This window comes from Meles meles, chromosome 16 (assembly GCF_922984935.1).
Source record: "Meles meles chromosome 16, mMelMel3.1 paternal haplotype, whole genome shotgun sequence".
Taxonomy (NCBI): domain Eukaryota; kingdom Metazoa; phylum Chordata; class Mammalia; order Carnivora; family Mustelidae; genus Meles; species Meles meles.
This window is the reverse complement of record NC_060081.1, coordinates 81766037-81793059: the sequence shown is the minus strand read 5'-3', so window position 1 is coordinate 81793059 and position 27023 is coordinate 81766037. Positions and strand designations below refer to the sequence as shown.

Genomic DNA, 27023 nt, shown 5'->3' with positions numbered 1-27023 from the left:
CGGAGGCTGACACCGGAAAGAAGCTCCTCGGCAGGCTGGGGCCCAGGCTGGGGGGCGGGGGGGCAGGAATCCCGGGATGGCCTCGGGCAGCCCCTGCAGACGGCTCTCTGGAAGCTTCCTTGCAGCGTCAGCGTTTCAGGATTTGGCCGGCCGTTGGGTATTTATTTATTTATTATTTTTAAAGATTTTATTTATTTATTTGACAGAGAGAGATACAGCAAGAGAGGGAACACACGCAGGGGGAGTGGGAGAGGAGGAAGCAGCTTCCCGCGGAGCAGGGAGCCGGATGCGGGGCTCAATCCAGGACCCTGGGATCATGTCCTGAGCCGAAGGCAGAGGCTTAATGACTGAGCCACCCAGACGCCCAAATATCTTACTATTAGGATGATTTTATTTAGTATTTCTGAGCCGGCACATGTCACGTTGACAAGACACACAAACACTCAGAGAGGGTGAGCGCGGTCTCAGAGACCCTCTCGGGGAGTGACTCGGGCTCAAGGCGGGAAATCGCTGCCGGGAGGTGAGGCTCTGCTTGGAAGGGGCGAGTCAGGAGTCACGTCCAGTGGGACCAGGAGGGTCGGCTGGGGCTGCCCTTCCCCTCACCGGTGCCAATAAGCAGCACAGGGTCTAGGTCCCCTTCTGTTCCGAAGCCGTTCTGCCCCCCGAGGAGCCCCCGGTCCAGATGGGAGGTGCTGCGGCCGCAACAGGCACCCCGGGGGCCGGGCTCCCTGTGCAGATCACAGGAAATGGCTCATCCTGGAGCTTCAGTGAGGCCGACGTTTTCCTCTGACCTGCCGGTGGCAGAGAGACAATGTCACGGGACATCCTCCCAGAACCTTCTTCTCAAGGGGCTGCAGAGTTTCGTGGTGAGCGCTGGCTGCCGGAGGGACGGGCGCTCACAGGGTGCTGCAGCAGTGAAATGAAAAGGCACAAAACCTGCGGCTCGGAGATTCCAACCCACTGTGGGGAGGAAAGGGCAGGCGCGCGCAGGAGCCCAGCGGAAGACGGGCCGGGCTCCGAGCTCCCCGGGGAGAGGGAAGCGCTGGAAACGGTCTCACGTGCGTCCGCCACGCGCTGGTGTGTCCATTCGGAAGATCGTCTCCCGCGCTGGGAAGACACGAGTGCCCCTCAGGAGCAGACTCGGCGCGGGCTCTAAGATGTCAGACGTGCAACGGGCGAGTTGCCCATTTATAGCTCCGAGTGGGACGGGAGAAGCCAGAGGCACTTTCTGTCCCTCGGGTCACCAAGAGCTGAACCCCTGCACGGAAAGCAAAGAGCAAAGCCCGAGGAGGCACGGTCGTCCCTGCAGGTGGGGCTGCCCGCAGACGGGTCCAGGGGCGAGGTGACGCGGCGGGAGCCGCCCGAGGGACCCGTCCATTCCAGCTCCTGCCCCATGGAGAGCCAGCAGCGGGGTCCTCGCGACCAGTCCCCAAGTCCCACCCACCCTGGGACAAAGGGACTGAGTCCCCCCCACTTGTCCGGGAGGTAATCCTAGGACTGCAGCTGGCCAGGGAGGGGAGGGGCCAGCCTGCATGTGGCACCCAGGCTGCGCACGGTACCCAGAGCATCCCCTCGCCGCCGGGTACCCGGGGACTTGGACGCGTGTGCTCATCCGAGCCGCCTCTGCTACAGGGATGGGAGGCTGCTGGGCCTCCAGTCCCAGAGGTCAGGGACGGGGGACTTCCCTCCCAGCACAGCGACGGCAGGGGGAGCCCCCAACTTGGGATGCCCACCGGCATGCGGCACAGAGGACCTGTGGGTCCTGGGAGGCAAGCAAGGCCATGCAGGGCACCTCCAAGCAGAGGGGCGGCTGGCAAGAGACCGAGATGTGTCCTTTGTGGAGTTTGGTTCGGATGGGACTTTGAGAGGCAGAGTCCTGGGGAGCTTCTTGCTTCCCGGGAGACAGGAGCCCCGGGACCCCTCAGGTCTTCTGGCCATCCTGCAAGTCCCCGAGGGGATGCTCGGGGCCGGGGACTTGGGCACTCACGCCATGCCAAGCTGCACCCAGGCCGGCTGTGGCCCCCTTGGCTACCATCTGTCTTCACCTACAGGATCGATTCCTCACAGGGATGCTTTGCCAGAATGTTCTGGGCACATTTGTCTGGCCGCTCTCCCTCTGCTCAGGGTGGGGGGACAGAGGTCTGCGGAGCTGTGCAGGAACGGCAGTTCTGGGCCTGTCATTCCAGGGGACACCACAGTGGGTCCGGCTTTGCCTCAGGTTCACCTTGTGTGTCTGTGACTCTGGGTGCCGTGTTTTAGCGACGTGACCCCTGCCCCTGGCCCTGTGGGAGAGAGGGCCCCGTGGCCCCCCAGCAAGAAACGGGGAGGGCCGTGGATGTTTGCTTCTCGGTTAGTTTGTTAGACTTTCTGAGCATCTGTTAAGCACCGGCTCCATGTGGGCAGGACCGGCAGGTGCCGGCGGGTCTGAGACCTAGCCGGCTCGTACTTCCCATGGTGCGAGCGACTGCCCTACTCTCCCGTTCAATTCCCAGCTGAGACGAGACAGCGAGAACCATGCTGGGGGTGACAACAAGGCCCTCCGGGCGCCTGGGAGGCTCAGCGGTGAGGCGTCTGCCTTCAGCTCAGGTCATGATCCCGGGGTCCTGGGACTGAGTCCTGCATTGGGCTCCGTGCTCAGCGGGAAGCCTGCTTCTGCCTCTGCTGGTCCCCCTGCTTGTGTCCCTCTCTCTCTCTCTGGAATAAATAAATAAAATCTTAAAAATATTTCCTGCGGTGTGGGCCTTGGGGCCTCTGCGTGAGCCGGCTGCTCCTGGGGCCGCAGGGTGCGTGAAGCCTGGCACCCATCCCTGCCGCCGCCCTGTCAGAGGTGACAGGTCGGGGTGGCTGGGGCTGGGTCTTGCCCTGGCTCTGGGCCTGGCTGGGCCTCCCCGGGGGCTTCCTGGAGCAGCGTGAAGCCCTCACATGGCTCTGCCCAGAGCTGGGCCCGGGCACAGGGGTCTGCCCTTCAGGAGCTGGGCCTTGGGCCTCTCGGAGCCACGGCAGGAGGCCCGACAGGGCAAAGGGTCGGTGCCCTGGCGTGTGGGCACGTGTGTGTGCACGTGTGTGTGCCCGTGCACCCATGTGCGCACACGTGTGTCCCCTCAACGTGCAGAGCGGGGCTCCTTCCCTCCCAACTCTGGTTCCGGGCTTTGCCCTGTCCCCGACTCTATAGCGTCATTCCCTTCATAAATTCAGCCTGGACTGGTTTCCATGGAGTTCTGATGAAAACTGGAACTGAGATCATGACTGGGGCAGTGGTGCGGGGCAGTGGTGCGGGGCAGTGGGAGGGGGAGGGCGTGGGGGGGCACCTCCTGCGCTCGGGCTCCAGGGGCAGGCCCAGGCTGACGGCTGTCTTTTCTTCCTTCGAGTGCGTATTTAAATTCTCTCCCGAGCCCTCCTCCTGTTGCTTAGCGATGGTCATAGCCAGGAGGCCTCTAGGGGAACCGGGAGGGGGACTCGTCTCCTGTGCACAGGGGCAACAGGGGTCCAAGCTCAGGAAACTTGCAGGAGGGTCTAGGGCTCTGGTCTCCTGGGACGGTGGCACAGACATGGGGTCTGGGTTGCAGACTGCCTGCCCACTGTCCCCCAACTTTCCCCTCTTTGGTTGGCCTGAACTTCTACCATTAGAGTTTCATTCCTTTGGATATTCTTGTGAGATGTCAGTGCACCCCTTGGAGCTGGCCAGTGAGGCCCTCACCCTGGGAATGAAGGCGTGTCCAAGACTCCCCTGCTGGCCAGGGGCCGGTGACGCCTGCGGCGGGGCGGGAGCTCCTGGAGCCTCACGCCTCGCGCCTGCGCCAGCCAGAGCGGGGCAACAAGGCCGCCTCGCGGAACTCCCGCGGTGAGCCAGCGCGTGAGTGACCAAAGCGGGGAGTGGGCACGGCACTGTGCACCCAGCAGGCAGACGAGTGAGGGGATGAGGGAGTGAAGGGCGGGCATGGGACGTGCGAGAGATGCTGCTGCAGTGCGGTGCCCCCCACCCCGGGTCCAGGAGATTCTGTGCGTGCACACGGGCTGGGCTGGGACCCCCAAGCTGGCGCTCCGGGCGCACAGCGGTTCGGAGACCAGCTGGCACCTCCGGTCGAGGACACTGGGGGGATGGAGGGACCTCCCTGGAGCCCCACAGCCCGGGAGGATGCTGCTCGTCCCCCAGCTGGGCCCGCGGGGACGCCGCCAGTGAGAGGCGAAGGCCTAGCAGGGAAGGCTGGAGAGGAGGCGAGCGGGGGGTGGGGTGGGGGAGGCTATGTTAGGGATGGGCCCCCAGGGGATCCCCCACCACTGAGTCCTGGGGGGAAGCTGACTTGCTTCCCTGTTTTCTGGGCTGGAGGACCGAGTCCATCTCTCATAGGGTCCTGCATGCCCGTCAGGAGCCTCCTCTGTGCTCGGCCGTGGGGCGGGAAACGGGCTCAGGGCAGGCAAGGTGCTGGGTACACACCGGCGTGGACTCGGGTCTCCCTGGTGTCAGGCCTCGAGGGGACCCCGTGGTGTACGGGGTTTTCTTCTGCTCCCGTTCCCTCCTCTCCTGCCGCTTCTCGACGCTCCGGTGGGGGCAGGACCTGAACGGGGGAATCAGGGTCCCCAAGTCCCCCCAGCCTTTGGGAGACGTGGCCAAAGCCTGTGTGGTTTTGGTCCCAGGGCCCCGGCAGGGCTGTCTGCTGCGCCCGTAAGTGCCCGCTGAGTAAATGACTGAGGGAACGTCCAGGCGCCTGCAAGTCCCCCAGCCCCAACAGACGACGCCAACCGCGGGGGCTACCGTCTCCTCTACCGAGAGACTCGGGGCTTTGTTCTTGCGGATGGCGGGATGTGCTGGTGAGGGCTGGGGGCTTGCGTGTGTGAGCGACACGAAGGGCTTTCAGCATCCCTAGTGACCAGCCACGCTGGCCGCTGAGCCCGGCTGGGGGGGCTACAGCGTGACGCAGCCAACCGCCAACGCCATGGGGCTGCACGGGGCACACGCATGGGAACGTGGGGAGCACAACAGTAAAATGGGGCCACAGCACAGGCTCCGTCCCAGCTGCGTCTAGGCGGGTCCAGGCTGGCGGAGCTCCCCATCCCACGTCGACTCTGCCCCCAGCCCAGAGAACTGTCTCTTCCGTCCACCCTGGCTGGCGTCCTCCAGGACCCACGCCGTCCGCCTCTCAAGAGGGCCGAACGGCCACGTGCACTTGTCGGGGGCAGAACCAGGCTCCGAGTAGCAGGTGTGCCTGAGGTACCAAACACTGGGTCAGGGAGGGGTCTGGGGTCTCAGAAGGGGTCCAGGCTCTTGTTCCAATGCCCACCGCCTGGGCCTTGCCTCAGCCTTTGCCCAACTGATGGCCGCTCGCTGCCTGCTCATCGGGGCCCAGTGGCCCCCTCGCCTGCCCGGAGCGGGTGCCCGTGCGTGAGGTCTGGGCTGGCCTACTTCCCCGTGCAGGTGGCCCCTGGGTCATGAGATGGTTCCCTGGCCAAGGACTGGCGCTGGGCCGACTGCCCGGAAAGGTCCTGTGGCTTGGAGAAGGATCCTGTAGGGTTCAAGTCGGGGGCCCAGATCCAAAGCCACCGTGGAAACTTGCCAGCTTGTCATTTTTGGGTGGGGGATCGAGTCCTGGTGCCCTGGGGCTCGGACCAGGCCTCCTGTGTCCTGAATCAGGGAGGCTCACGGCTGTCTGCCTGACTGTCCCCCTTCAGGACAGTGAAGACCTACTTTAAAAAAGCTGCATTTCATTTTCCAGACCTTTCGCTGCTCCCGGTCAGCTTGTTCTGGGCAGTTCATCCGGGATCTGTCTCCCCCTGGCTCAGGGGACCTTCTAGGGCAAGGCCAGGAGGCCATCCTGTCTGGAGACCGGCTCTTACAGATCAAGGAGACGCCTGCCTTCCCGGGTGCCTGGGGCGGGGGCTGCAGCCTGGCCTGGGGCCATGACCAACGATGCTGGGATGCTGGGCCTTGGTCTGGCTGCTGGCCCGGGGAGCTGCCTGGACCCACGGTCCCTCCCCCTCACCTGTGGCCTAGTCCCCACCAATGGCCTCTCTCCGGGACCTGGCCATCGCCTCTGCTCTTCAGGGAGCCCGCCCTTCCCCTCAGGAAGCTCACCCACGCAGCGGGAACACACGGGGACGTCCCCGGCCTGGCTTGGGAAGCACAGCAGGTGCGAGGAGGCAAGACTCCGCGACCTGACCTCGCCCCCGCCAAGCCAAGCAGACATGCAGTTCAGCTCCTGGGGGGCGTCCGGGCAGAGCCTGGCTGTCTTGGCAGGGAGGAGAGGGAGGCCTGGGTCCGGCCAGTGCCTGACCCGTGGGACTCCCGTGCTGTCCTTTGGGGCACACCAAAGCTTCCTGGGAATCGCCCTTGGAGAGGTGGGAGTCCGGACGCCTGCCGTTCCGGAGGAGGGTCGCGCCCCCTCCTTGCGGAGGACAGGGGCAGCCCCTAGTCAGACTCCTCCCGCGCCCCGGCTTCTGGGGGCCACCGCCTCCCCGTGCCCGCCCAGCCCGGCCTGTGCCTTTCATTTCTGTCCTGTCTACCACCCAGCAGTGTGGGAACAAAGAAGTCTGCCTTTCAGCCACCACTAATGTCTTCTGATTAGAGGCCCTTTCTGGATCTGGGAGAGGAGCGATCTCTCCTGGTTTTCAAAGAGGCGCGGCGGGGGGTGGGGGAGGCTGAAGGAGACGCTGAAAGAGACGGGGCCTCTGGGGACGGGCGCCAGGTCCTAGGCCTCCGCTGAGCCCCACTCCTGCTCTGGGGGTGGGGGACGTGGAGGCCCAGAGGCCACCCCTCCCTGGCCCCCCCGGCCCCCTCCTTGGCCCCCCCCCCGGCTCTAATAGAGCGTCTCCCGAGTGGCGTTGCTGGAGAAGGTGTGGTTGCTGGACACGCTGTTGGTCTTCCTCGAGAAGGCCGGCCTCTTCCTCCTGCGTCCCCACAGCGGGCAGAGGCAGGCCAGCGTGGACAGAAAGGCCTGGCGGAAGCTGGCGGAGACCAGGTTGTAGAGGATGGGGTTGACGGCAGAGCCGGCGTAGAAGAGCGCGTTGGTCAGCATGTAGAGGTAGTGGTAGGCGTCGTACAGGAACCTGCGGGGCCGAGGGAGAGGCGCTCAGGCCGGCTCGGCCGCACAGCCGCGGACCCTCGCTGGCTTGGGACAAGAGTCGTAAAAACGCCTCGTAAATGTTTTGACGTGGGGCTGTTTCATGATAAGTTTCAGGTTCTGGCTTCTCTGGAGAAGTCGGAAGTTCTGCCCACACTCCTGCTGGCACCAGTCGGCGCAGCTGGGTTGTGGCAGCCCTGCTGGGCCCGTCTCCACCTCTCCCTGCACGACACCTGGGCCGCCCTTCCTTGTGCAGAAACCTGGTACGCCCGGGCTGTAGGGGTGCTGGTCCCCAGCTTCCACCGAACAGCCAGGGCAGGAACCCCCTCCTTGCTTCCTGGGCAGCTGCATACCTTGCCCTCAGCTTGCTTGCCTCCACTCACAGGCATCTCACTCACTTACCAGGGAGCTCGCTCCCAGCAGGCAGCCCTGGGTTCCAGGAGCCCTTGACCTTGGGGCTCTGCTCCCTGAACTTCTCCTCCTCTGCCCTCCCCGCGGGCTCCGCGTCACTGTGAAGAACCTGCTGCCAGGCTCTGAGCTGCACAGAGAAAAGCTCACATGGTGGGCCCAGGGCTGCCATCCCAGAGGGGCCTCCCGGCCGGGCTAGCCTCACCACTGTCTGGGAGCGTGGATTTCGGGGATTCTCCGTCCTGAGAGGAGGGGCTCTCCGGGCCTAAACTGTCTGTGCCAGCAACGGGGTTGACGCTGAGCAGCTCCTCCGCGCCGCGAGTCTGGGATTTGGGCGCCCGCCAGCCGGGGTGCCCACGTGACCGGCCCCAGCAGACGCCCTCGGCGCTGGGCCTCTGGTGACCTTCCTGGGAGACACCATTTCACTTGTGGCCTCAGCCTGTTCTGGGATGGATAGCCAGGGGGTTCTGGAAGCTGTGCCTGGTCTCCTGACCCGTCCACAGGCTTTTCCTGATTTTGCCGTGTGTCCTTGGGGTACGATGGGGCACAGCATGGGTGTGGCTGTCCCTGAGTCTGGGCAGTCCCCCCGGCAAATCTCCCAGCGTGGAGGTGGTCTAGGGCGCCCACACAGCGGCCCCCCCCAGCAGAGCCAGCCCTTCTTGTCGCTCTCAGACAGCTCTAAACTTGTCTCATTCCCCCTCTCTTAGGGGCTGCTTTCCTTTTCTGCTATAACCTGTCCCGTGGCATCTTTCCCTCTGTGGCCTTCCTTCCTTCCCCCGCCCATCCACGGCCACACCACGAACCCGTGGGAACCCCTGGCCTGCCCCTTGCCCTGAGCTTCTCTGTTCAGCGTCACCGCCTCCCAGGCCAACCCGTGGGATGAAGCTCTCCCAGCCCAGGGCTCCCCGCTCTGCCCCAGGCTCCCGGGACTCACGGGGTCCACTGCTTATCGGAAATGTAGCAGAACATGAGCCGCCGCACGTGGTAGGGCAGCCAGCAGACCACGAAGGCGATGACCACGGCCCCTGAGACACAGAGAGACGTGGGTCTTATTCCGCGCACAGAAGACTGAGCACTGTTAAAACGTCACCCACAGCTATCACAGACTCTGTGCCACCCGTCTCAAAATGCTGACGGCGCTTCTTGCTAAAAAGAAAAACCCGTCTTAAGTCCACATGGAGATTTGAGGGACCCCTCGAGGGGGTCATCTCGAGGGGGAACAGTGAAGCTGGAGGACTCTCATGTCTCGGTTTCACAACCCACCACCAAGCTGCAGTGGTCGGAACAGTGGGACATCGACCTCAAGACAGACACAGAGACCACGCAACAGAGAGCCCAGAAATAACCCTCACCGATATGGGCAGACGATTACCTACAAGGCTGCCCAGACCACTGTGCCAGAAACAATACTGGGGAAACGGGACAGCCACGTGCAGAAGGAAACTGGACGCCTACCTCACACCATATACAGAATTAGCTCAAAATGGATCAAAGATCTAAATGTAGCAAAGAGTACAAAATTCTTGGAGGAAAATGATGGGCACCAATTTGACGACACCGAGTCCGGCAGTGAGTGCTTGGATGCAGGACCAAAGGACACAGGCAACTGAGTGAAAGTTAATGCACAGAACAGGAGAAAACACTGCATCCCACATCTGACCGGGGAGTAACGTCCAGGACACACAGAGAACGAAAAGGCAACAGCAAAAATGAAACAACCCAATTACGTATTTAAAAATGGACAAGGGGCGCCTGGGTGGCTAGTGGGTTAAGCCTCTCCCTTCTGCTCAGGTCATGATCCCAGGGTCCTGGGATTGAGCCCTGCATCGGGCTCTCTGCTCAGCAGGGAGCCTGCTTTCCCCTCTCTCTCTGCCTGCCTCTCTGCCTACTTGTGATCTCTCTCTGTCAAATAAATAAATAAAATCTTTAAAAAAATAAAAATAGGCAAGGGACTTGAACAGACATTTTCCCAAAAATACACAAATGGTTAATCAGCACATGAAAAAGTGCTCGTCACTCACCCTGGGACGAATCCAAACCCAAACCACAATAAGGTACCATCTCATGCCCACAATGGCTACTATAAAACAAACCAACGCCCAAACCCTGAGAAAATGGGGATTTTGGGTGTGGATGTGGAGAAATGAGAACCTTTCTGCAGGGTTGGTGGGAATGCAAAATGGAATGTCCACTTCGGACGTCCGGCGGGTGTCCAAAACACCCGCTTTGGTTAACAGTATGGCAGTTCTTCAAAAGATTAAAAATAGAATTACTCTATGATCCAACAATTCTGCCCTTGGGTATAATCCCCAAGGCATTGCAGGAACTCAACCCGATGTCTGTATGCCCGTGGCACTGTTCACGATGGCCAAAGGGCGGAAGCAACCCATGTGTCCACTCGCCCGGCGGGGAAACGCAGCGTATCCGGACCCTGGAGTATGCGCAGCCTTAAAAAGAAAGGACATTCCGACATCTGCCATGACTTGGGCGAACGGTAAGGACATCACGCTCAGAGACGTGAGCCGGCACAAAAAGACGATCCCACTTACCGAGGCCCCTCGAGCGGCCGAATTCATAGAGACGGATTGGAGGGGGTGGTTGTCAGGCTTTGGGGAAGAGTGACTGGGGAGTTTGTGTTTCACGGGGACAGAGATTCAGCTCGGTAAGATGAAAGTGTCTGGAGACCGATGGCATGAACATTTGTAATGGACTGAACGGACACTTACAGACGGCCCAGACCGCAAATTGCGTGCTAGGTGTGTTCCAGCACAGTGAGAAAGAAAGCACTAAAAAAGCCACTTGGGAGAACCCGGGGCTGGCTGGGCTGTCCTGGTGCCAAGAGAAGCTCGTCCCGGATGTGGCGTGTCCTCGTCTTGAGACATGGGGGGAACCTGCAGCAGGTGCTTGGTTTGGGGGCCCGGGCCCCTTGGCGGCTGCCCTGACCCCACTGGCCCAGGAGATCTGGCCTGGGGGAGACCCCATGAGGGGAGGCCTGCCTGTTGGCAGCAGGAGACGGGTCGGTGGCACCAGAATGTTCCAGGAAGCCTGTCCCTGACACAGCAGAAGCGAAGGCTGTGACGCTGACCCCTGGACACAGCCTGTTGGTCGCTGGCCGCAAGATTACCGTGGGCTGAGGAACGCTCTTCTACTATTACCATGACTAATGCTGAGCCCAAATTCATTATTTAAATGAATTTTATCTATTTCTTCTTTAAAAAATGTGGTCACTAGAGCATTTACAACTGTGTGTGGGCCTGGGTCACCTTCCTACTGGATGGTGCTGCTCTGGGACTCCTTCTTCCAGGAACAGTGGCTGCTGCTGCTGGGAAGCACGAAGTAGGCGGTCGGGGTGGGGGGCGCTGGGTTGGGGGGCCGCCTTCAGCAGTGGGGACCGGGGGGCAGGGTGTTTTGAGGAAGAGCCGTCCTCGAGGATGCCCTCTCTGGGCACAAGCCAGGCCCAGGGACCCCCACAGGGAGCACCACAATCCACATGAGCGCAAGCTCGACCCTGCACTCTCCTGTGAAGGGGGTTGACTTGGGGTCTTTGTAAGGGCTGGTCTTCAGGCTTCCTTATTAGAATGTGGGCCGCCGTCCGGGGGGTTGCACTTCACGTCTCTCCAGCCGACATGGGTCTCCTGGCGCACACGGTAACCCACACCTCTGCTGCTCCCTGGCTGGGTGAGCGAGCTGCCTGACCCTGAGCCCATGCTCAGGCGACATGGGAATCGGTGAATGGGTGAGTGATAGGATGGGTGGATGGACAGATGGGTTCATGGGTGATTGGGTCAACGGACGGAAGGATAGATGGGTGGATGGACGGATGAGTGGATGGACGAATGGACCAGTTGGTGGGTGGGTGCATGGTGGATAGAGAGAGGCGGATGAATGGATGGTGGATGGATGGGTAGATGTGTGGATGGATGGACGGGTGGGTGGACGGGTAGATGAGTGCGTGGAGAAAACAGCACTGACCCCTGGGTGGAGTCAGGCTTCTAAATGTCTGCTGGGACTGCTCCGTTTCCTGGGTCTTAAACTTTGCCCTGTTTGGTGGTGTGTGGCTTTCTGCTCTGCTGGCCCCTGGCTGCCGCCCATCCCTAAGGGCCCAGAAGTTACATACGTAAGACCCGGACGCCATGCTGCAGGGCTTGGATCCTGCCAGGCTCGATGGACATGCTGAATGAGCTGTGCTGGTCCCCAACCGTGCGCACCTGGCCCTGCTCAGCGGCCTGGCGGACCATGACGGTCAGCTTGTTGGCGATGACGGTGTTCAGGATGGAGATGATCACCATGGGGAACACAAAGGACATGAAGGTATTAATCTGCAGAGAGGCAGAGAAGGACAGCCGTCAGGCTGGTGCGGAGGGGACACCACCCTGCCATCAGCCCCGCCAGGCTGGGACCTGGAGTATGGAAGGTGCTTGGTCTTTGGGGGCAGACTGGCAGGGCACGCTCAAGTGCCGCCTGCTTCCCACCCACCCCGGGCTCAGAAGGGCTTCACAGACTGTCTGCCACATTGGCAAACCCCTCTGCACAGGGCTCAGCCCACCGACAGTGCGGGTACAAACTCCGTTGTGTCCTCGCTGTGGTGAAGGGCTGCGCTCGATGGTCCCAGGTCAGGACACGGCGCGTCGTGGTTGCAGTCCCCGAGCCCCGGGCTCTCCTCCAGGATGGCCAAGCCCAGCATCCCTCCCGTATACGGACAGTCCATGTTTGGACAAACAGGCAAGACCCTTCTCCTGCCCCACCCACGGCCCCTCGGCTCACTGAGAAGAGCTTCTCACGAGCACCTCTAACTTCCACGTCATTTGTATCCGGGGAGACTGAGCCCCGGACAGTCAGAGGGGCTGGGCTACACTTGACCGGGCCCTTCCAGGACACTAGGCCAAGCAAGACCAATCCCTGCGGCCCCTTTGAGGGGTGGCCGTGGTGGGGGATGGGGAACAGGTACCCCCTGGGGCCGGTCCTAAAGCTGGCTTCAGCTCCAGGGCAGGTTCTCAGCGTGTAAAACCACACTTGGCTGTTTCTTCTTCCTGGACCTTCTGTTGTCTGGTGCCCCTTGCTCTGTGGCAGGGGCCGGGTGGCCTCGCCTGCGAGGGGAGTCACAGGGGCGCGTCCCAGGCCCTGCCACGCTGCCCCGTGTGCTTCCTTTGAACTTCACCTTCACAGAGGCTTTTGGCTGCCCTTGGAGATGCTGCCTGCACGGCTCCGGCCTGGACAGTTCCAGGGGTCTGCACGGGGGCTCCCTGGGCTCTGGCCGGCCCCTCCTGCCGCCCCCCCAACCGGGTTTGTCTGCGGCCCGAGGACCCTCAATCTTTCAACGGAGACGGCCTCGTCGGGGTGAGGACGGCCGCACCTCTGTCCTGCTCACACAGGCAGAGCCCAGCCAGACCCAGCGGCCACCATGGTTGCGGGCAGCTTTGCTCTGCGGCCCTCCTTGTTGTCGGGCGTCTGTCCAGAACAGGGCGGACTCCCAGGCCTGCTCCGTTGAGCAGACGTCGGCTGCGACCACCAGCTCAGACCTGCAGAGGGCCTGCCCACCCTCGTGGTGCTCCACGCCCCACCCGGGAGGTCACAAGGCCTCCCAGGAGGCAGGGGCCCGAGGGTCAGCTCCAGTTCCACTGGAACAAGGCTGTGCTCAACGGGAGGACACACAGGCCGGAGAAAGGCCCCCAGGCCCCCAGGGTGCCTCGCTCACTGCCTGCCTGCCCGGGTTCCTGACAGCTCCCACGCCGGCACCCTTCTCCCCTGGGTCTGCCGAGCCTGGGGGCAGCCCCCGGGGGGGGCCCCTTCCCAGCTCTGCTGTTTGGAATCCACTTCCCGCAGGATGGTGGGGAGGTGACGGGGGCAGAGAGGCCATCCAGGAAGGCTTCTGAGGCTGCTCCTGGGCTGGAAGCCGGGCCGGGGTGCAGCAGGACGTCGGCTCTGGGCCCCGGAGACAGACTAATTCCCTGTGACTCACCTCGGCCCGGCACAATTTAAACAGAACGAATGTATCCAACACAGATTTTAAATGTCAAAACACTGAGATACCACACCCCGCTGAGCACAGACGGCAAACACTGCCGCCTCCGGGGGCCAGTGGGGGCTGTAAGCAGCGGGCAGGGCCAGCTTGGGGGCCTCTGGGGTCTGCTCGGAGGCCCCCATGGATCCCCCATGGGAAGGGGTCCAGGCCCTTGCCGCTGAAGTCCGGAGCGAGGAGCGGCCCGACCCCGCAGGCCTGCCCTGATCGCGGGCTCAGGCCGGCACCGGCTGCTGGAGGGCAGAACGTCTTGCCCCTGAGTCCCCCACCCCTCCAGCCCGGAGACCGAGACCGAAACTGGACTGTGGATGCCCTGGGAGGCACACGTGACCTTAGGGCTTGCCTTCTCTTGCCAAAGCTTGCGGTGTGGATGGGGGGGCTCCTTCCTGCCCTCCGTCCCCTGATTCTGGGAACAGGGGAGCAGCCCACCCTCTCGCCACGTGCGAACAGGACCACGTCTCGTGAGCCTCGCGCACAATCTCTGGGGGTGCTGTCCTGTCACCACAGGAGGGCAGGAGGGCTCGGGCGCGGGAAGCCGGGGCCTCCGCAGGCAGGTGGGCGCCGGGCCTGGCCTACACATCTGTCCCAGGGACACAGAAGGCCTGGGGACAGACTGGCCACTTCTAAAATAGAGACACACGATGCGGCAGTGGCCAGGAAAGTTCTGGAAAGGAAGAGCGGCGGGTCAGTACCGTCAACTTCCCACCCACTTACCAACCACCCAGCACACGATGCAGAGACTCTGTGAGAACGGTTTGGCACAGGTAAACGGACAAAGAGACGGGCGGCGCAGACAGAGGCCAGAAATGGCTCCCGACGAGGCCAAGTGCGGCCTCCAAGCAGGAGGGAGAGGGCGGGTGACGGCCGGCAAAGCCTCTGTCCCCTTCCCGGGACCTCCCCTTGCTTCCCTGAAACCGCCCACCCTCTACCCCGTGGCCCACCCTCCCGCAGGCCTTGAATTCAGGAAGGAGACGCCACCTCTTCGTCCTGCTGAGCCCGCCGCGGAGAGGGAAGGCGCCTTCACCTTCGCAAGATTTGGTCCCATTTTCCCAGCCTGCGAGGAGCCCGGCCCAGGAGGAACCCAGCCCGAGGGGGAGGAGGGCACCCAGGGCATCGCGGGAGCTGCGGATCCAGCCGCTGGCCGCCGCTGCCAGACTTCCAGATCTTCCTCAGTGAGATAAAGGTTTCTTTAGTCCCCTTAGGACCATCTGAATGGGTTCTCGAAGCTTGTCCCGTAGCTCAGAGATCCCAAACCAAAAACCCAGATGGAGTGAAGATGAAAATGTAGAAACCAAAGCCGGGAAACTACCAGGAGGACCGCGGAGGGCTACTTTCATCACATACACCAGGCTATCGGGATTTGGGAAATAAAGTCGTCCGGGCACTGCTTTAAGGTTTTGCTGTAAAAAAATCAATGATGGAAAAAAACATTCTCTCAGCCCCGCGGCCTCCAGAGACCCCTCACGCCGGAGCATGTCCTCCATCCCCCATGGCCCTGACTGACCGCTCGGCCAGCTCTGACTGACGGGGGGAGGACAGCTCTTCTGAGCGCCAGGCCAGGACTGTGGAGGCCTCCTGTCTCCCTCCTTCCCTGCCCGGCCTCTGGGCTCCGAAGCCCAGGCCAGAGCTGGAGACTCCTGGGGTGGGCTGGCCTCCGGGAAGCAAGGGCGCCCGCCTGGTAGGGGTGTGGACCTTGGTCTCAGACAGACCTGGCTGCGCACTGGCCGGTGAGCTGTGGCTTTGGGCAGGTCCCGAATGGCTCCCGAGGTCTGGCTTTCTCACTTCTGAAAGGGGGATGGTGCAGACGCTCAGCTCAGTGCTGTGAGCACGGTCCGCGCTCAGGGGTGCCCAGGCTGTCACTGGGAGAGCCGAGGAGGCAAGGTGGGGGCCTCAGTGCGGGGACGGTGCCAGCGCGCCCGAGACATGGGCACGGCCAGCCCTGTCTGTGGACTCGGGGCTGGTCTCTGGCTCCAGCACTGGTCATCGAGCGAGGGGGACGGAGTGGAACCGGGAAGCAATAAAGAGGAGGTCTGCCTTTAGGGACAGAAGGTCTGCCCGGAAGGGAGGGTTGACCCCCAGTACTGCGGAACACACGCAGCAGGCGGGGGGGTGCAGGGAGCCGAGCCCGACCCTGGGGCCCTCCGTCTGCGAGGGGTTCTCCACGAGGCTCCTCCCCTTCTGCCTTCAAACGACCTACGCCCACTGCTCACCTCCTCCGCAGAACCATCTTTCATGTACTGTGGTGCCCGTTCCTCTCCGCTTTACGCCATGTGTTTAAATAAAGAGCTGGGCCCTGGGCTCACCCTGCTTCCAGGCTCAACAACAGCCTGTAGTGAGGGGAAAGGCACGCATCCCGGTGGTTCAGCTTCTTGTCCAAACTCCCCAACGGAGAGAGTGCTGGGACCTTAGCTGGCTTGGCAGGTGAGCGGCCGCCACCAGGCCCAGGCTCAGAGGGGGCGAGGGGTGGCCTCCAGCCTCCAGTCAGTCCCCAGGTGGAACAGAATCCCTCCTCAGACCCAGCAAGCGCGTCACACGAGCAAACACGCACCAGGCTCCTTTTTCTTCTGGCGCTGCTGAGAGCAGGGACAGTGACCGGAGTCATTCCAGAGTCTGGCGTGGCGCCACCCCTCAGAGCAGCACGAACCCAACACGAACACCAGAGTCCACCCTTCGGCCGTCCGGTGAGCCGTGGTGCAGCCACAGCAGGCACCACTCTGTCGGCGTCAGGAATGAGTCCGACCGGGCATGGGGCCGGGACATTAGTTGAGCGAAGAAAGCAAGCCCGGAACAGCGAGTGGGAATTAAGGAGACTGTTCCTGGGGGGACCCCAACGGAGGCCAATATGGGCTGACCTGTGGGGAGGGCTGGGAGGCTCCCGTCACGCTCTCCTGAACTGAAGGCACAGGAACGGGGTCAGTGGGACACGTGGTTTGCTTCTCCCACGTGACCGTCCGTGACAGAGGCCTGGGGTCCTTGCCCGCATGGTCACATGAAAATCCCACGTGCCTCCACCCCAGGACTGGGAAGGGCCAGAGGCATAAGGGACCGGAGCTCAGTGGGTATGTCCTCACTTCAGGGGTGGACCAAAGATAAGAAAAGGGTCCTTCAAGGTGACACAGCCCAGAATCTTCCATTCCTCATCCAACAAGCACCTTGATGCCCCAGACACTGCTGAGACCCACCACCCAACAAGGACACCTACCCCTGGACACGCACCTGGGAAACAAGACAGACCAGCGCTGAGCTGCACGCTGCACTGTGGGTCGGTGCTGGCCGCAGGCCTGGGCTTCTGGGGCGGAGCTGCGGACATGTCTGAGCCAACAGGTGGAAGAGGGGAGCGGATGGGCCGTGTGACCCGGAGAGGCCACGAGAGTCATGTTTAGTGTCTGCAGGGCCGCCCCAGGGAGGAGGACTCCAGGGGTCAGGTGTCTGCTTCCGGCCGCGGAGCTCACTGACCACCGTCCTTCCCACCACTGCCAGCTCTAATAAGCAGATGTAAGAAGGACACCGTGAGCGCCTCTAACTTCCCCTGGCAGGTGACACACAGCCGTTTGCTAAGCATGAACGGAGAGCTTGTCGTGAGCCGGACAGCAAGCTCCGTGCTCAGCACGTCCTTCAAGGAATACGCACACTGGATGAACAATCTAGACTCTGTCGGTGTTCTCACTGTACAGAAGCGCCGCCCAGACCCGGCTATGAGCCCAGACCCCGACTGACCCACAGCTGCCGTACTCGCCTCCCACGTCACGGGGCCGTCTCACAGGCAGGGAGTCGATGGAAGGAACGTGCATCCCCTGGGTTTGGGCAATGGCCGGACTAGCTTGCGGCCACTCTATCCTCAGCCACGAAACTTTGCCGGACACAAGCCCTGCCCTCAACTGCCCAGAGAGGACACTGTTTTGGGGTGAGTACGAATTTCTGAGAACAAGTTCTAGTCCAAAACTCATGACTCCTTGGTGATCTCTCCGGGCTGAACCTCTGTCCACTTCTCTCTCCTTTTCTTGCTCTCCCTTTTGCTCCACCACGGTCCCCATGGTCCCCTAGGGCTTGGATCTTCTGGGAGAGGAGGGACCACAGGGAGGACATGATCCAGCCCGGGAAGCTGGGGCTTCAGCACCATGGACAGTGACACCAAAGCTGGTGGCTGCTCTGGGGACGGGGGTGGGGGAGAGCTTGGGGGAGACCAGAGGTCATGGTCTGCGGTGCGTGGACCGGGGCTGGGCTGGGCTGGGGAGCACTCGGGGAGACCCCAAGCCAGCTAGGAGCAGGCACCCTCAGGAACACTCTACCCCGTCTCTAGACCCTTCTTCTCCTGATGAGGGGCAGGGGAGCATCTGTAACCTGTGTGACCTGTGTGGGAGGGGCTCCCCCCGCCCTGCCTGTCACTCCTGCAGCCGCAGCCCTGCAGTCTGGGAGTGAGTCTGGAGACCCCCCCCACACCGAGCCGCATCCTGTCTGCCGGGGCTGTGCCGCTGTGCTGGCTCCAGCTGGGCTGCTGGGAGACCCTCAATCAGATTAGGGAAACAGCTTCCCAATAGCCTATCCCTTCCCCCAGGAGGAGCAGGAGGGCCCCTCCCCGGGGCACGGAGTACACAGGAGGGGCATGCGGGGCCTGGCCCTGGCTCAGAGTTGGGGGCTCGTTAGCCTCCACAGCAGCTGGGGTGGCGAGCTGCCTCTCGAAACCACACGGAAGCCATCTGTGCGGTGCGGCAAGCTGTCAGGGCTGTGGGCTGAAGGCCTGTTTGCCGTGTTTTCAAGTATCGGCTGGCTAAAAAGCCCAAGAGAATGTTCAGATCATCTGCTACGGGTTGACAAGGACGGCAGAGTAGTGAGCAAGTGCATGGCCGGCCAACCCTGGGGCGTGGCCCCCGCTTCTGTGCCTGCGAGGGGGACAGGAAGGTGCCTCGGTGGTCACCTGACACACGGAGACCATGGTGCACGTGCGGCGTGCCCGGCTCTCGTCCCTCCTGCTCCTCACACCGTGACGGCGACGGTGTTCTTGTGGTGACCAAATCTGTCTTGTGGGGTGGCTCCCAGTTCGTAAGAATTCAAACGGTTGCTGATTTGATCAGGTTTGCTAAGCTTCTAGCGTGCATTTTTCTAATGTGCAGGGAATTAATTAGACTCCAAGGGATTACATGTCGTGCCAAGTCCGCGGAGCGTCCCGGGCATTTTGCTTGTGCCTTTGACAGAGCCCGGGGCATCGAAGCTCTGTTCCACGCCAGGAAAACGTGGGACCTGGTCCCCGTCGAGACCCAGGCGGGGTGGGGGGCCAGGCGCGGATGCGGCGGGGGTGGGTGTCGAGGCAGTTCAGCAGACCCCTCAGCTGTGTCGGTGAGACGGGGAGCTCATGGGCTGTGGGACGGGGAGTCCAAGCCAGAGCAGGAGCAGGCGTCCACGGCATCTCAGCAGCGGGGTCAGGAGAGCCGTGCGGGGTCAGGAGAGCCGTGCGCAGCCAGGGCTTGGCCGCGGACCGTCCTCCACATCCGCTCTGTCCTCCGTGCTCCCGGCATCGCCAGCAGATGGACCTGCACCCCGTGACCTTCAGTGTTTTCTCGCCGTGTAATTGTGTGGGCAGTTCAGCAAATATCCTGTTCCTTCCCAATTTCGCATTACCGTCCCCCGGCAGAGTTGGTCACTGCTCCCGTGGACATCTGGTCTGTACCCAGTGCCTTTCAATAGAATTAACGCTCTGTCCCTGCTTTAGGTCAATCTGATTATGGTGGACCCGGAGTGGGGTGGCCGGCGTGAGGGAGGAGGGCCGGGAGGGGCCACCCACACCCCAAGCCCAACTAGGGCTGCACGTGACTCTGGGGCCCGGCGGGGACCCTGTGCTCTGGCTTCCCTCCCAGCGGCGATGCTTCCCTCTCTCCCTGCCAGGCGGCCACTGGGGCCTCCACCCAGGGCAGCTGTGACTTCAGAGAGGGTGACGGGGTCCCCTGCCATGGCTCCCCCCTGCCCCACTCAGCAAGGAGCTTGGCTGTAGTCCTCAGCTAGGCGGAAGCCCGGTTACCCCAGAGCAGGGCCTCCGATGACCATTCCTCCCTCCACCCCCGAGAGAATACGACCATGTGACCCACGGGGCCTCACTCTGCTACCCTCCTTCAGCCACGGACTTTGAAACAGTAAAGAGGCCTGATGGAACTGAGACATGTTGCCCTCCACAGAGAGCCGGCCGCGGCGGTGACAGGGGCCCAGCTCTCTGATTCTAGGTATCAAAGAGCAAGGCAGCCGGGCTTTGGGCCCAACGGCCTGAGCTCATCTATTCTCAGGCTGGGCCTGCTTCTTGCCTGTGAAGTAGGAGGTGGGCTGGTCCCTCTCGAAGACCCTGGTCCTCAAAACGGGGACGGTCCAGGCCAGAAATGAATCAAGGACCAGGACAAATGTGGTCTGTGGCCTCCGGCTCCCGTGGGCAGAAGGGTGGTTTTCTGGAAGGACCCCATCACCCTGGGCCGTGGACCCCTGCTGTGGTTGGTGCTCTGAGCCCGAGGGCCAGGGGGGCTGATGGGCTCCAGGGAGACCTCACTCCTGTGAGCGGAGACAGGCGGTGGGAGGGTTTGCGAGATTTCCCGGTGTTGCACTTGGGGATCAGCAGCCCTTTTTCTCGCAGGAGCACAGCGGCCGCCGGAGTGGTGTGAGGGGACCAGGCTGTGACCAGGGCCTCCCTGGGACTCAGGCCGTCAGCTGGACACAGGCCCAGGACAGCAGCTCCTTCCCAGCTCGGGAACCCCAGGCTGGGGGAGCCCCACGTCCTGCCCTGGCGTCTCCTCTAGGAATGTCTCAGCACCTAAGGCTGCACCCTCCTCGTGTCTACCCCTGCCCCCCGGTTCGGCAGCCCACCCTTCGTCCTCTGTACCAGGTGCCCAGGTCCTCCTTATCTGACCGTCACGAGCGTTCATGGAACCTCTGCTGTGTGCGAGGCAGCGTGTGCAGACTGAGATAGGTGCGGGGGACGGGGAACGCGCACGATCTGGCGGCGAGTGTGAGGCTGTCTGGTGGGGACAAGGGGCCGCTCTCTGGAGGAGGAATCTTCATGCAGAGTCCCGAGAGGTGAGGGGCACGGATGGGGGAAAAAGGGGACCTCGGGCCCATGGGGGCTGGGTGGGGGTCGCATCACGAAAGGCTATCTCAGAAGCAAGAGGAGGGGGTGAAGAAGTGGGTTGACTCCGGGTGCAAGGAGGGACCCAGGCCCAGAGAGCGGTGCCCACGGGGACGGATACAGCAGACGGTTGGGAGAAACTGGGGGCTGAGGCAGGACCCAGGGGCGGGCGGGTGTGGGGATAGTGGCAGGCAGGAGGCAGTCAGCGTGAGCCCAGGAGGGACTCCAGTGAGACTCTTGGCCTCTCGGGCCGCACACGTGGCTCCTCGGAGGCGCGTCTCCTCCCGCTTTAGCAACCCCCCGTGGCATCTCCTCTCGCACGTCCTGCCAGGTTAGAGGCTCCCCTCACGGCCTCCTCGGCCTCCTGGACGAGGCGAGGCTTTTTCTGGTGCGATGTCTCACAGCCCGGAGGCCTTCCCTCAGAGCCGTCTGCAGGCTGTCAGCGTCCGTCCCCGCAGCGATTCCCGCACGAGGCGTGGGTGACACAGGGTTTGCCCTGCTCTGGTGGAGTCAGAGAAAACCGCAGCATGGGTTCTCGGAGGTGCCCCCCGGCCGAGCCCAGGCGGGCGGGAAGGTGCAGGCAGAGGCGGGCAGAGGGGGCGAATGCACTGCCTTCGTCTGCCACGGCAACGCGTGTCGGATATCCGACGGGCTGCGGCTGCCGCAGACGTCCCGCTGTTGATGCGGGGCTCGCTGTGGGCTCTGGAGCCCCGTCCCAGGTGTGCGGCGGTCCTGGGCATTTACCCAGCCCCTGTGGGGCGATCCGCGGCCGCCGTCGATCCTGCCCTACACGGTCAGAGGAGTTTTCTCGGCTCTGGCAGGACCACGGCCTCCGGGTGCACCTGCTTCCTCCACCGGCCGGGCCAGTGGGTGGACTAGGCTCGAAGGTGCCGATGTGGTCAGTCCGGGGGTCAGTGTCGGGGGTCTCAGCTTCTCGTGGCCGGTCTGCTGTTATCCCAGCGAACTCAGCCACCTGGAGACGAAGTCTCATCGGCCAGAAACTGTGGGGAAAACCCACAGCTCTGCGGGGACTGAGCGGAGAAAGAATGTTCCTACAACTGGAGCAACACCTTGGAGGCCACCCTCTGGGCTGTGGGACATCTGACCAACGTGTCTGCTTCTGCCCAAACCCCAGGCCTGGTTCTGGCCTCCTGTGCCTGCTCTGTCCCCAGACCGGCTGCCACCGGTCCCCACATGCCCCGAGGTGGCACGCTTGCCCACCCGCACCTTTGCCCTCCTCGGGGCCGCCAGGCTTCCTGAGAGTTAATGGCCTTAATTGTCACTGGCGGATCCAGCCTTGTGATGTCCTCTTGGGGCCAGGCCATGGGGCACTGTCACGGGTCCCTCCACTACCAGGACCGTCATGAACTCGCCCGCTGGTGGCCCGTGCAGGAGGGTCCTCCAAGACGGCTGACGGTGTCCCGCAGCCTGGACACACACCTTTTGCAACGTGTTTGGCCGCTCCTCCCACGGAGACAGGGAGTCTGTGGCCCGTCCCCTTGCTGGCCTGGCTCTGGCCTGGGACGTGCCGCGGAAATGCCGCCCTCTGAGCCAGGCTCACGTGTCCCGCTCTCACTCCCCCAGAATGTGGCCGCCACAGTGTGCGGGGACCAGATTTGTCTCCTGGACAGCGAGGCCCAGGCAAGAGCCCGCCCCAAACTGAGACAGGAGAGTGAGGCCGTCTCGGGCTCGCCCAGGCCCGTGGAGCCGCCAGATGACGGCAGACGCAGCCCCGAGCCCAGCTCAGACCGGCTGAGCCAACCCAGCTGCCGCCTGGAGGAGACAGGCGGTGTCCCTGCTGGAGCCGACGGCCGTGGGCTGTCCTGCGCTGCGGCAGAAGCTGGCGGATGCACCGTGGGCTCCCTGAGTCATGGCCCACCACGTTTTCTCTTTGGAGAGAAACACCCTTGAGAAAGGAAAATACACCCGCCGGGGCCGACGAGATGCCCCAGGGAGGCAGGGAGGGGGCACGGGGACCGGCGCGTCCTGCCCGGAACTGGGGCTGGTTTTGTAAAGGCGACTCAGGAGACCTGTGGTGCGCTCCCCCCCGCCGTGCCACAGAGCTGGGTGACGGGCACGAAGGAGGACGGGGACGGTTTCTCTTTGTTTTTATTTCCCGTGAAGAGAGGCTCCTCTGCGGCTCTGACTTCTTGAAGCAGCAGCAGCGCGTCCTTCCGCCTCGAAAGAGGAGAACCAGCTCTCCGCGGGGCTCGGGTTCAGGTGCAACAACAAAGACGCGGGAGCTCCCAAGCAGGGGCGGGGGGCGCCGGGTCCTGTGAGGCTGTGCGGGCCTCATCCCTCAGTCCCTGCAGCCAACGCTGGCTCCGGCTTCAACTGGCCTCTCGTGCGTTCGCGCGCCTGCGTGTGTGCACGCGCGTGTGTGCGTCTGTGCACGTGTGTATGGGTGTCTGAGTGTGTGCATGCCCGTGCGCGTGTGTGTGCGTGCTGGGACTACTGTGTGCGTGCGTGTGTGTGTGTGTGCTGAGCTCCCACACAGGTTCCTGTTTTGCCTCGGCTCATCCAGAACCGGGAAGTCACTCGAGCGTGGAAATGCCTCCGGACGGTGCGGGGCTGGACGCCTCGGCCTCCCGCCTTCGTCCGTGGCCCTCGGGATTCTGAGCAGAGCCGCCACCTCCGGAACCTCTGTCTGCCGCGGAAGCGCCGTGTTTCAGAACAGACTTTCCCCAGCGAGTATGTGGGCTGTCGTGGTTTCTGATGGCTGGGGGCGAGGCTCTGCGGTCCGGACGGTGGTCGAACACGGGGGACGACTCTGGCGCGTGGACCGGATCCCCGACGATAAAACTGAACCCGAAACAGGGATCGCAGGGGCCCCAGTTCTCGGGCAGCGCCTCCCCGCTTCGCGCTCCCGGCCCGTGCACGTCCTCCTTCACCCCGACGCCAGCCTTAGGGGTACACTCGCCTCACGTGACCCGGGGGGAGCGATTCTGCCACAAACTGAGCGGTGTGCCTGTAGCGTCACAGGCTGGACTCACGCTCCAAGGACATGGTGTAAGCAGGTGAGGCCTTCGGGGGCTGACCCGGTGGTCATGAGGGTGAAGCCCTCACGATGGGATGGTGCTCTCGTAGCAGAGACCCCGGGAGCTCCCACGCCCCGTCCACTGTGTGGAGACACAGCGAGAGGCCGCCATCACGACCGGGGCGTTGGGCTCTTGCTGCTGGGTTCTTGTGGACCTCAGCGTCTGGAGTTGTGAGGTCCCTGGTCTCTGTCAGAGCGGCTAGAGCGGACAGACGGAGCAGACAGATGGAGTGGACAGACAGAGCAGCTTCGGCAGATGGGCAGGACGGATGCACGAGCAGACGGACGGAGCGGCTCTGAGTGGTTGTATGTCGGCCAGCTGAGCTGTCCCAGCACCAGCCTACCTGGGAAGCACGGGGCATGGGGTCACTGTCCCCCGCGCAGGACGGAGGGCACCCACGGAACCCACTCAGTCTCGTGGGGAGGCCGCTCCCGGAGCCGGCCTCTCATCCCAGGGCCACTCCGCTGCATTGTTCCTCCAACCATGAAGGGAGTTTTATCTCCTTCCTAATAAGGCGTTTGTCAAAAGACTAATTCGTACATTTGTCACACTTGGGAGCATTTCAAGCAACGCCGGGGCCTTTGTTGCCGACTGGGGACCGAGCTGAACCTCCGTGAGCCGCCGTGGAAGGCAGAGTCCCTGGCTCGTCCCCGCCTGGCCCTGCCCCGGTGCGCCCACCCCTGCCACTTGGCACTGGGATGGCGACCTGCGGACCTGCCCGGGGCTGGAGGCGCGCAGCCCTGCTCAGAGCTCCAAGTGGGGACAGGAGCACGTGCGGACAGGCTGACCTCTCTGGCACAGACGGCCGCAGGCTCGTCCTCTCCCCTGGGTGCCCGGGCGAGCCGGCCGCGTGTGGCTGGAGCGGCAGGCGGGCGCGGGGCCGGCTGGAGGGAGAGTCGGCCTTTCCCTGACGGGTGCGCGGCAACAGCAGTGAACACGGGCGCGCGGCCATCCCCACTCGCAGCCAGTCGTGTGGGGGCAGAGCCTGGCCCGGTGAGCCCGAGGGCTTCCTACGTGAATGAACCAAGAGACGAGGGGCTGTCTGCTCGTGTCTCTGTGACAACGGGCCCAGCCCGAGGGGCTCACACACAGCACAGCACTTCCCACAGCTCGGATGCGGGGGGCCGAGACAGGGATCTGCTGCAGACGGCCCCGCCTGTGCCCTCACGGGCAGCCGGGGGACGAGGCGACTGTCTGGCGTCTTGGGTTAGCAGCGCTAACCACGCCCATGGCCTGCTCACCTGCTGGGGCCCCCTCCTGACACCGTCTGTCCCCCAGGAGGAGGGGGCAGTTAGAGAGTCAGCAGATGATTCCGAGGATGGGGGAGGGAGACGCACAGCCCCCCGGCCCCAGCTCCCCCGAAACAGGACGTGTGCACGGGACATTCATAACGGCCCATGAAAGCGTTGTGCCGGGAACTGAAGCCCTCCTACAAGAACAAAGGGCAGGAAGCCCCTTCGCGAAACATGGTGAGCGCGTCAGGGGGACGCCGGACCACCTGCGTCTGAGGCCACGCTTCCGCGAACGGCGCAGGCCTGCCCTGCAGCCCACGAGGCCCGCTCCCGAGCGTGAGGGACCGGGGCCCAGTGCACCACGGGTTTCACGGGGTAGGCGGCCCACAGGGCGTGGCCAGTGACGGCGCCGTCCTCTCTGCCTCGTCACCCTCATCTCAGAAATGAAGGACGGCCGAGGACGGGATGCTGGGGGAGCGCCGGGGGTCAGCACAGACTCACGGCAGGGTGTCCGGCCCACAGCGTTCCCATCGGGAGCTCCATCAGTGGGGACAGTCCCAGGAGCCCCAGCCCCGAGGGTGGCCGTGAGGTCCGAGTTAGTTCTGAAAACTATCACGAGCGGCATGAGCCATCCCGTGGGGGCAGCTGCAGGGCTTTCCCGAGTCGACAGGTCACCGACCCGCCGGCCACGGTCCTGTCTGCGCAGCCAGCTTGGAGCTCCCTGCGCCCGCCGAGGCCCCAGGTCGAGTGGCTGTCGGAGCGCGGTGGCCTCCCGCCGGGGGCTGCGTCCTCGTCCTCAGCGAGGGGACACCGGCGCCTCTCTTCGCAGCCTGGGATGCTGGAACGGCCCGAGGGACCACAGAGAGGGACGCAGGGCAGCCAACCGCCTCCCCGGGAGCCAGCGCTCGCCTCCCTAATGGGCATCAGTGACGTCCCCCAGAGCTGGGACTGTGACGGAGCCCCTGGCCAGCCGCCTGCTGACGAGCCAGGCGGCCGCGTCCCTGTTAGGATCAAGATTCATTTTCTCTGACAGATCTTCTCCACAGGCTGTTTGTGACATTTAAATTACTCGGCATTTGCAAGTCCGATGCCGGCGTGAATATTCATGATGTGTTACCCTCGCCGGCTCTCCTCCCGCTCCCAGTACACAGCCCGCCTGGGGGCCACGCCTCTCGGCAGTGATGTGACAAGTCCTCCCAATGTCTCCCGTGACTTCTCTCCAGAGAATGTTCTGGAACCTGAAAGCCGCCAGAGGTCCCTCCCATGAGGCTGTCAGCATGGTCCCCGGGCTGCCCCACGGTGACCCCGACAGGCTGGGAGACGGAGCCGGCAGGAGCAGGAGAGCTGGACGAGGGAATGTGGGGGCGGACGGGGCGGACGGGGGTGGACTGCTCGGGCCTCTGTTTGACCTCCTTTCCTTCAACCACGGGAGGCTGTGAGGGGCGCTGGCACAGACCTGGGGCTCCCCTGACCTCAGCCATGGCCATGCCCCGGGAGCAGAACGATCGATGGCTTCCCCCAGAACAGTCTGGCCCTCCTCGTCCATTGCCCAGCACAGAGCAGACAGCCTCGGGGAGCCTCTCCGCAGTGGCCACGGACGCTGACCAAGGGTTGGTGACCTGCCCGTGAGCCTGGACAGTCGGAGGGAGGCAGGGGCCCACACCCAACCACGTCCGACCTTCTGTCGAGGCTGCGTGACCCGCCGGCCCGAGGCTGATCCCACACGATGACAGGCCCTGTCCCTTCCTGAGCACTGGTTTCTATGCAAACAACTGGCAGGTCCTCAAAAATTACTAATACACGGGGGCACTAGCGGGCTCAGTCGCTAAGCATCCACCTTCGGCTCAGGTCCTGATCCCGGGGTCCTGGGATTGAGCCCCGCATCGGGCTCCCTGCTCCGTGGGGAGCCTGCTTCCCCCTCTCCCACTCCCGCTGCTTGTGTTCCTGCTCTTACCGTCTCTCTCAAATAAATAAAATCTTTTAAAAAAGTAATAACAAATGAAAAGGACGACAACGCGGCCCAGCAATCCAGTCTGGGTGCGCCCCGAAGACCTGGAAGCAGGGACCCAGAGGGAGTGTACGCACTCTCGCTCACAGCAGCGCCCTCACGACAGCCAGCGGCAGGGAGCCGCCCGGGGGCCGTCCGCAGCCTGCCAGAGCAAGGGTCCCAAA

At 63.2% G+C, this 27023-nt stretch overlaps 1 protein-coding gene across 1 annotated transcript in view; it reads right to left on the bottom strand.

The window, feature by feature from the left end:
• Positions 1-369: 369 nt before the first annotated feature.
• Positions 370-27023, bottom strand: part of NTSR1 (neurotensin receptor 1) — a 45542-nt gene continuing 18888 nt past the window's right edge. Inside the window, exons 2-4 of the mRNA XM_045981891.1 lie at positions 11581-11782; positions 8398-8488; positions 370-7041 (exon numbers count right to left, since the gene is read on the bottom strand). Coding sequence (XP_045837847.1) covers positions 6792-7041; positions 8398-8488; positions 11581-11782 — 543 coding nt within the window. The 3' untranslated portion in view covers positions 370-6791. The remainder of the gene's footprint in view (positions 7042-8397; positions 8489-11580; positions 11783-27023) is intronic.